At 37.9% G+C, this 10,663-nt stretch overlaps 1 protein-coding gene across 1 annotated transcript in view; it reads left to right on the top strand.

The window, feature by feature from the left end:
• The first annotated feature begins 2,244 nt into the window (after positions 1 to 2,244).
• The window catches only part of LOC141110047 (galanin peptides-like), a 56,854-nt gene continuing 48,435 nt past the window's right edge, over positions 2,245 to 10,663 (top strand). Inside the window, exons 1-2 of the mRNA XM_073601284.1 lie at positions 2,245 to 2,455; positions 10,209 to 10,289. Coding sequence (XP_073457385.1) covers positions 10,209 to 10,289 — 81 coding nt within the window. The 5' untranslated portion in view covers positions 2,245 to 2,455. The remainder of the gene's footprint in view (positions 2,456 to 10,208; positions 10,290 to 10,663) is intronic.

Raw genomic sequence — 10,663 nt, 5'->3', positions numbered from 1 at the left:
CTGCTCTACTGACACCGTCCACTGCTCTACTGACACCATCCACTGCCCTACTGACACCGTCCACTGCTCTACTGAAACCGTCCTCTGCTCTACTGACACCATCCACTGCCCCACTGACACCGTCCACTGCTCTACTGACGCCATCCATGATCTTCTGACACCATCCACCGATCTTCTGACATCATCCACTGCTCTACTGACACCACCCACTGCTCTACTGACGCCAGCCACCGATCTTCTGACGCCATCCACCGATCTTCTGACGCCATCCACCAAACTTCTGACACCATCCACCGAACATCTGACACCATCCACTGCTCTACTGACACCATCCTCTGCTATACTGGCTGACAGTGTCCACTTTTAAGGTAGGCTAGTTTCATATTTTAGCTGATATTTATTTCAGTAATCAAATTATGTTTTATGGGTACACAAATGCTTTTGTTTTATTTAACCATGCCCCTTTAAGTCCCTCCCCAAACTGTTAATGCAATTTGACCACAGCCACTGTTCACCATAGCACACCCCATTACTACTCTCTTTGGGTAACCCAAAAGTTGTCCCAGGTATTTTACAATCCTATAGCGTGTACTACAAAAAAAATTGCAGTGCGCCGTGAAAGTGTTTGGGTTTGGCTAGAATGAAAAGGTGGCAACCCCAGTTACATATCGCTGTGCATGCCAGAGTAAGAGTATAATTTATAGTTATCTCTAAAATGATAAACTGTAATGGTACTGAGGTTTGTTGCTGTTTCATGCACAATTTTTAAGGCCTGACATATATGGTATCTATTTAGTCAAAGCAACCTCATCCTCATATTTTACCAAAAAAATAATTAAGTAACATACTGTGTTTGTATGCTCTAAAACTGACTAGTGTATTTTTTTTTATTTAGTGTGACATAAAAAATTGCATATAATGGTTTAGAGTTTTAAGTAATCTCCAGGCCTAAAATACTATAGTAGAACTGCACTGCATTTGAGCTCCACAAATCAAAAACGCTATGTAATTCATTTTTGCTATTCAAAGCAAACTCACTCACCCATTTATGTCTCCATGCTTTATTTTTAAAGTGAAATCCCTTTGGAAACCATCTCCCTAGCATTTCTGTCAGTGGCCATCTTAAGTAAGGGCAGATGATTCATGTAGCATTTACCTCCTAGAATCCATCTGCCCTTAGCTTAGACATGCAGGCAGGAAGGTGTGCCTAGCTGAGAAAACCCCTCCTGAAGACTCCTGGGATGTATGACATCATTTGGCTAGGCATGGAAACCAGGAAGTAACTAAAGACTATGCTTGGATAGGGGTTTCATTTTTATTTTTGGTGTGAGTTCCCCCCCGACCCCCAAAATCCATCCTGGACCCTGGGTATGGATTGTGTGTGTCTGTGTGGGGGAGGGTGCGCACACCAATTTAAAAAAAATGTTTACAGTCTTTTAAAATAGTTTACAGATTTTTTTAATGTTTATATTCTGCTGTGAGTTGGTTGTTAAAGACGTAGCAACTGCTCCTTTAAAATGGGGTAAAATTGTGTTTCCCTTAATATTTCATCCATATCCTGATTCAGGCATGCAGCCAGTCTATCCCCAGGGACCTGATCATTCCCCTATTGTGTTCTGCCATCTTGCTCATTAAATGTATAGAAAATGAAGCCAGCTTTTCAATCACAACCTGCATGTTGAAAGCACATCTGTCCTTTCTGTGACAGTCATGTGTCACTTAGTTCTGCAGCTGGGAGTTGAAGGTTACATAGATAGCAACTATCCCGAATTTGTTTGGACCTAGGTGCTCTGTATAGGTGCATTGTTTCACAATGCTCTGTAACATTTGATCATGCTAAACTTGACTTTCATCTGAACATAAGGTACTTGCATATCTCCATGACCTCACAAATTCAAAAGAAAATAGTATTTTTTTTTTTAACACGCTTGCTTAAATGTCTTTCCTGCAATGCAAATAGACAGTATATCTGATAAAAAAGAACATAATGGTAAATCTCAAGCTGGGTTAAGTTGATTTTGTCTAAAAAAAATTAGGGGCAAATTGGAAGGGGAGGGGTTAAAAAATAAGTCATATACAAGAAAGCAAGCCCTTGACTTAAGGTTACAGGCATTAAGAGGAAGTCAATTATCGACAATTACGCCTATCAAACTAATTTCCTTATTGAAAAGGCAAATAATAGCATTTACCTAATCACAAACCTTTTTGCGCATTTGTCATTTCGTATTCCCTCCTCTTCTCCCTCCTTGATAATGATAAAAAATTGCGCTTGCTGTTGCTGCATAAATACCCAGCAAGTGTCCGGGATCTTGCGACACTGAGGAGTGGCTGAGTAACATCAAGCTTGCAAGATTCTGGCCACCATCTATATTTGAATACCAGACCAAATAAAAGTAAAAAAACATAATTATTTCTTTAAGCATTCAACAATAAGACAATCATTTCTATATAAAAGGTAAGTTATTTTTTCTGTATTTAATTTAGCTTGTATTGCGTGAACTCTTAATAATATCATTTGTAAAGTCAGAAACCTATTTAACAAAGCAGTACTGGGAGTCATCATGATGAACAACATGTAGTTACTCATAGCAACTAATCCTGCAATGAAAAGTTTTTGTTTAATGTTGACTTCTGCTTTTTGCACAATACACATCTTACTTGGTAAGCCTTATGTGTTATGTTGCTTTATTTTGAAGACAGATTTAAAGTACAGCTTTAGCAATAGCAATGTTAAACTGACAGTAAGGAAATGGATTTCTTGCCTAATTTGCACATAATCAATATTGCCACTTTTCAGTGATATCGTAAGAATGGGTTCTTTGCATTGCTCAAAATGCTGTTCAACATCTTTTTCTGCTTGGCTTATTATCAAATGCTTTTAAAATTCCGTTGAGTATATTTTTTATTTATTTATTATGCAGATGATATAATGAGATGGTTTAATGGGCAATGGTGTGCTGCAACCCACAACAACCAATCAAATATCGCTTTTTATAGTCCACTTGCTAAGGATAGCCATATAAAGGCAGATGATATTATATTATAATATCCTGTGAAAACATATGATACGAAAATATGATCAGTGGAAACATATCTGTCCATCCTTACACGTCTGTAAATCCTGGCACAGCATCCCTGTGTTATGATGTGTTTTCATATGCTCCATAGTATAGAAAAGCAATTTAAAATAGGCATTTACTCTCTAGGACATCAGAAATAATCATTTATTGCAGGTCATTTTTGAAAGCAGTAGTATTGTTTTTATTCATTGAACTATATGCAAACTAAGAAGGCAGGTCATACATGATTCATTTTTTTTTCATTCAACAAGCAGGTTAAACAAAAGATAATGAACTGATTCCCCCATCCACACATTTGATGTGGATGGGGGAAACCTTTTCGCTTGAGATATTGTATTCTGCTGGTGGGGAGATTTCCCTGCTGGCAGAATACAATGATCATTGTTGCCGGCTACAGCTGGTGGTACTGATCATTCGGGTAAACCCGACAAGCTGGTTGTCCACAAGGCAATCAATAGATCGATTTGTGGACAACCAGCTAGCCCATACATGGATCAAAATTCATCTGGTCCCTGCTGAACTGGCTGAATTTTGTTCCATGTATTGCCGGCTTAATAGAAGCTAAACCTTAACCACTTCAGCCCCCGAGAATTTGGCAGCTCAATGACCGGAGGACTTTTTACAACTTGGCACTGCGCTGCTTTAACTGGTAATTGCGCGGTCATGCAATGTTGCACCCAAACAAAATTTGCATCCTTTTTTCCCACAAATAGAGCTTTCTTTTGACGGTATTTGAATGCCTCTGCAATTTTTATTTTTTGCAATATAAACGGAAAAAGACCGAAAATTTTGAAAAAAAATTATATTTTCTACTTTTTGTTATAAAAAAAATTAATAAACTCAATTTTTGTCATACATTTAGGCCAAAATGTATTCAGCCACATGTCTTTGGTAAAAAAAAATGTCAATAAGCGTATATTTATTGGTTTGCGCAAAAGTTATAGCGTTTACAAACTAGGGTACATTTTCTGGAATTTATGCAGCTTTTAGTTTATGACTGCCTATCTCATTTCTTGAGGTGCTAAAATGGCAGGGCAGTACAACCCCCCCCCCCCCCCCAATGACCCCATCTTGGAAAGTAGACACCCCAAGGAAATGGCTGAGAGGCATGTTGAGCCCATTGAATATTTATTTTTTTTGTCATTGAGTGATTGAAAAATTACAAAAAGAACGAAAAAAAATTACACAAAGTTGTCACTAAATGATATATCGCTCACACATGGCATGATTATATGTGGAGTTACACCCCAAAATACATTCTGCTGCTTTTCCTGAGTATGGGGATACCTCATGTGTGAGACTTTTTGGGAGCCTAGCCATGTACAGGCCACGAAAACCAATCACCGCCTTCAGGATTTCTAAGGGTGTAAATTTTTTATTTCACTCCTCACTACCTATCACAGTTTTGAAGGCCATAAAATGCCAAGATAGCACAACCCCCCCCCCCCCCCCCAAATGACCCCATTTTTGAAAGTAGACACCCAAGCTATTTGCTAAGAGGCATGTTGAATCCATGAAACATTTTATATTTTGCCACAAGTTGCGGAAAAATTATTATTTTTTTTTTTTGCACAAAGTTGTCACTAAATGATCTATTGCTCAAACATGCCATGGCCATATGTGAAATTACACCCCTACACATTCTGCTGCTTCTCCTGAGTATGGGGATACCACATGTGTGAGACTTTTTGGGAGCCTAACCGTGTACAGGACCCCGAAAACCAATCCCCGCCTCCAGGCTTTCTAAGGGAGTAAAATGGTGATTTCACTTCCTCACTACCTATCACAGTTTCAGAGGCCATGAAATGACACTTCAAGCCTTTTGAGTCCATGGAATATTTTGTATTTTGCCACAAGTTTCGGGAAAATTTCAATTTTTTTTTTTACACAACATTGTCACTAAATTATATATTGTTCAACCATGACATGGTTATATGTGGTATTACACCCCAAAATACATTCTGCTGCTTCTCCTGAGTACAGGGATACCACATGTGTGAGACTTTTTTGGAGCCTAACCGCGTACAGGACCCCGAAAACCAATCACTGCCTTCAGGCTTTCTAAGGGCGTACATTTTTGATTTCACTCTTCACTACCTATCACAGTTTCGGAGGCCATGAAATGCCCAGTTAGCACAACCCCCCCCAAATGACCCCATTTTGGAAAGTAGACACCCTAAGCTATCTGCTGAGAGGCATGTTGAGTACTTTGCAGATCTCACTTTTTGTCACAAAGTTTTGAAAATTGAAAAAAGAAAAAAAAAATACATTTTTCTTTTCTTTCTTCATTTTCAAAAATAAATGAGAACTGCAAAATACTCACCATGCCTCTTAGCAAATACCTTGGGGTGTCTACTTTCCAAAATTGGGTCATTTTTGGGGAGTTTTGTGCTATCTGGACATTTCAGGGCCTCCGTAACTGTGATAGGTAGGTAGTGAGGAGTAAAAACACAATTTTATGCCTTTAGAAAGCCTGAAGGCGGTGATTGGTTTTCAGGGTCCTGTACACGGCTAGGCTCCAAAAAAGTCTCACACATGTGGTATCCCTGTACACAGGAGAAGCAGCAGAATGTATTTTGGGGTGTAATTTCACGTATGCCCATGACATGTTTGAGCAATAGATTATTTAGTGACAACTTTGTGCGGAAAAAAATAAAATAATTTCATTTTCCCGCAACTTGTGGCAAAATATAAAATATTCCATGGACTCAACATGCCTCTCAGCAAATAGCTTGGGGTGTCTACTTTCCAAAATGGGGTGATTTGGGGGAGGGGATTGTGCTATCTTGGCATTTTATGGCCTTCAAAACTGTGATAGGTAGTGAGGAGTAAAATCAAAAATTTACACCCTTCGAAATCCTGAAGGTGGTGATTGCTTTTCGGGGTCCTGTAAGCGGCTAGGCTCCCAAAAAGTCACACACATGAGGTATCCCTGTACTCAGGAGAAGCAGCAGAATGCATTTTGCGGTGTAATTCCACATATAACCATGCCATGTTTGAACAACATATCATTAAGTGACAACTTTGTGCAAAAAAAAAAGTGTAATTTTCCCGAAACTTGTGACAAAATATAAAATATTCCATGGACTCAACATGCCTATCAGCAAATAGCTTGGGGTGTCTACTTTCCAAAAAAGGGGTCATTTAGGGGTGTTTTGAACTGTCCTGGCATTTTATGTACAACATTTAAAAGCTTATGTCACACATCACCCACTCTTCTAACCACTTGAAGACAAAGCCCTTTCTGACATTTTTTGTTTACATGAACATTTTTTTTTTTTTTGCAAGAATTTTTTTTTTTCCTCACATAGTATTTGCGCATCGATTTTTTAAACGCAATTTTTTTTGGAAAAAACACACTTTTTTTAAAATTTTAATGCACTGAAACACACTATATTGCCCAAATGTTTGATGAAATAAAAAAGATGATCTTATGCCGAGTACATGGATACCAAACACGACATGCTTTAAAATTGCGCACAAATGTGCAGCGGTGACAAACTACATACATTTTTAAAAGCCTTTAAAAGGATTTACAGGTTATCATTTTAGATCTACAGAGGAGGTCCACTGCTAAAATTACTGCCCTTAATCTGACCTTCGCAGTTATACCTCACATGCATGGTGCAATTCCTGTTTACATATGACACCAGACCGATGCTTGCATTCGCCTTTGCGCGTGAGCACGGGGGGGACAGGGGTGCCTTTTTTTTTTTTTAATTATTGATTTTGCTTTTTTTTATTATATTTTTAAACTGTTCCTTTCATTTTTTTTAATAATAATTTTTTTATTGTTATCTCAGGGAATGTAAATATCACCTATGATAGCAATAGGTAGTGAAAAATCTCTCCTCTGCCATCAAAGCATCTGACCACACCAAGATTGGTGTGATAAAATGCTTTACCAATTTTCCAATAGCGCTGTGTTATATCCGGCAAACCTAAGTCATAAAATGCTCGTAGTTTCCGGTTTCTTAGGCCATAGAGATGATTGGAACCATTCTGCTCTCTGATCAGCTCTATGGTCAGCTGGCGGACCAACCGGCTGCATTCTCGGGTTCACTGTTGGGACAGGAGAGCCCGAGAAAATCATGGAAGACGTTGCCATTAGCTACTAGAATTGCTTTTATATGAAAGCCGACTGCTGGCTGAAAAGAATGATACCCAGATGATACCTAAACCTGCAGGCATCATTCTGGTATAACCACTCAAAGTCTAGCAATATACCAGTATGTTGCTGGTCCTTGTTGGGCGTACATTCTAATGTTCTTTTTTTCATGCAGCTTGTGGGCTGCATGAAAAAAAGAGAGTGATTGGTGGGCATGCCCACCATTGGAATACCGCCCTTCATGCACCCACTTCTAATGATGGGCATACATGCAACATTTTTTTTTAAATGTGGTGGTGAAATCACCTCCCACAGCCTGGAGTCGCGGCTTTATGTATCGTGGGAGCAAACGCTGTTGATGTCAAAATAAATAAATCCATGCTTCAGCTGAATGGCGTACCTGCTAAGCAAATGATGGTTAACAATAAAACAAAAGTAACATTACAGTATAACAGTAAGACTTACCATACCTGCAAAGCAAATACAATAAAACATAGTAAAAAAAAAACACTGCAATCTGTGCCTAAAAAATATATATGCCGAAGCATGGGGGCAATCCGCCCCTAATGTTAGGAGCAAATTGCTCTTCTACCCCTGCCCCCATGCTTCGGTATGCTGGAGTCACGGCTTTTATGTATCGTGGGAGCAAATGCTGTTGCTGTCAAGATAAATAAACCCCTGCTGCAGCTGAATGGCGTACCTGCTAATCAAATGATGGTTAACAATAAAACAAACATTACAGTTTAACATACCATACCTGCAAAGCAAATACAATAAAACATAGTAAAAATAAAACAGAGAGAGAATGATAGATATAGAACAATAGTGAGTGAACAGTAGAGCGGATAGTAGAGAGCGAACATAAGAGAGAGAACAATAGAGAGAAAACAATAGAGAGAGAGGAGAAAAATACAAACACTATTTTTGGATTTTTATTATTTTATATTTTTTTGTGTTTTTGTGTGTTTTTTTTTTCACTTTTGAAAAAACATGTGAAAAAAACTGTAAACTGAACGTTGCAGATTAATCAAGGCTAAAAACTGATGCACGTGACTGGGATGTGCAGTCCCTCAGCACTTTTAACATTGATAGATACAGTATAAGCAAGAAACTTGGTGGACTCAAATGTTGAAAATCTTTATTGGCTACACAAGTACATGCAGTAAATTAATACTAACGCGTTTCGATCGCTGTGGCCTTACTCATAGTATAATAAAACACAAAATGATTACAACTGTTATGGGTTTCAGCATCTACTACCCAACCAATTAAAGAGGGGAAGCACAATAATTAAAATCATTAGTGAAATGACAAATGGGAAGAGGAAATCACTTGATGATGGTAAACACTAATACATTCCAAAGATATAAAGATATAAACATCATTGTCCCAACAGAACATTATTTAAAAAATAAGTCCAGGCCCCATCTATGGTTCAGACTGAAAGGTGCCCTGGTGTCCAAGGTGTGTATTTTTAAAAACAGGAGTATTGTTTGTATTCATTGGACTATAGACAACCTAAGAAGGTAGTTCATATATGATTCATTCAACCAGGAGGTTGAACAAAAAATATAGAACTTATTCCCCCATCCACATCCACTGAGCTATTGTATTCTGGCGGCATGTTTCTGTCTACAGCCTATGGCACTGATCATTCGGTTAAAACCCGACAAGCTGGTTGTGGACAAGTCAATCGATAGAACGACTTGTGTATAACCAGCTAGCCCATACATGGATCGAATTTCGATCCATGTATGGCTGGCTTAATAGAAGCTGAACCTTAAACGGTTGCTGTGGGTTTCTGTGCTGTTTCTAGTGTTTTTTTGGCTATTGGTAATATTATTTTATCCTATACATTCAATAACATAGCTTGTCAAGCTCTTAAGATTGTATAACATTATATGGGTAAGGTCATGACATGTTTCTTAATGCTGTTATTTGCTTGAAGCTGGAATTCAAGTGGCTAGACTCATAGTTACATATTTACATAGGTAAATACAAATAGTATAAATAAATAGAAAATGTCATATACAAAAACCTATACCCACAGTTGATCCAGAGGAAGGCAAAAAACCCCTAAAAAAATCATGATCCAATTTGCTCCAGTGGGGAAAAAAATCAATTTCTTCCTGGCCCCCCAGAAAACAATTGAATATTGCCTGAATCAACAATCTCTGGTGTTATTAACTATAAATAATAATATTCTTTAATATCTTGTGCATTTAGGGATGCATCCAGATCTTTTTTAAGGAATCTAATGAGCTGCAAGAACTAGTTCTTGAGGGAATCTATTCCAAATTTCCACAGCTCTTACTGTGAAGAAGCATTTTGGTATGTGGAGGTTAACTCTCTTTTCTTCCAGACATAAAAAGTGCCCTCTTATCTTATGAGCGGACCAACACATAATTGAAATACATGTAAATTAAATTTCAAAAGTTTAATAATTCTGTTGAGTCAGTCTTTTTATCCAAGCACCCCTGCTACTCAGTATAGCCAGGTCTTGCTCTGCAGTGGCATCCTAGTTTATTCAGAACAGGTCCCCAGCCTGTTGATTGGTTACTATAGGAGCAGCATCACTCAAAGTACACTAACCTCCTACATGTATGTAGTCTGTTAGTAGATGTGCACTGCAACTGAGCTTGAATGGCTCCTAGGGCTAGTTCTTTCTCTTAACAGTTTGAGTCCTGTTGTGGGAATTTTTCAGTTACAGTTGAATACAGGAGGGTGATATGAAGACAAATTGAGGTACGTACACTAGTTGCTCTTTAAAATTATGTTTAGTGATTTTTTTTACATTCTTTTTTATATACTGTATGTGCCTGGTGTTTAGCTAACTGAATTATTTAATGCTTAGCTAATGACATGTACATAAACTGTGAGTAAAATAAAAAAAAAATTCTGATTGTTTACCAAAATGGCTGCACTTTTTACACTTCCATATGCCCTAAAAAATGAAGGCCAATTGTACACCTTGTAAAAGATGAACAAACCTTATCTCACATGACTTTGTCGTCCTGTAGATGCGGAATTCACAGACTCTGTTGTGTGTCTCTTTTCTTCTCTGTGCCATGGCAACGGAATGTTTTGGCTACACATTATTGGTAAGAAAAATCCCATAGGCTTTGGTCAAGGTCATTATTTTTTATCGATGCGTTGGGTTTACAAATGTTTTAGTGCTAAGGAATATAACATTTGTAATGGGATATTCATCACAAAATTTTACAAAACATTTTCTACGTGTTGGCCACCTTTTTCTACACACACACACATATATATATATATATATATATATATATATATATATATATATATATATATATATATATATATATATATATAGGGCTTTTTTTCAGGGGAACGCAGTTCTGGCACCTCCAGCACTGATTGTATGCAATAGCATGGGGTGTGCTGGAGGGTCTATTGATATTGGCTGCTGGGGGGATCTATTGTCACTGTTGGGGATCTGATTTTGTGT

This window comes from Aquarana catesbeiana, linkage group LG10 (genome assembly GCF_042186555.1).
Source record: "Aquarana catesbeiana isolate 2022-GZ linkage group LG10, ASM4218655v1, whole genome shotgun sequence".
Classification (NCBI taxonomy): Eukaryota; Metazoa; Chordata; class Amphibia; order Anura; family Ranidae; genus Aquarana; species Aquarana catesbeiana.
The sequence above is the reverse complement of the archived record's forward strand: the minus strand, read 5'-3'. Positions and strand labels throughout refer to the sequence as shown.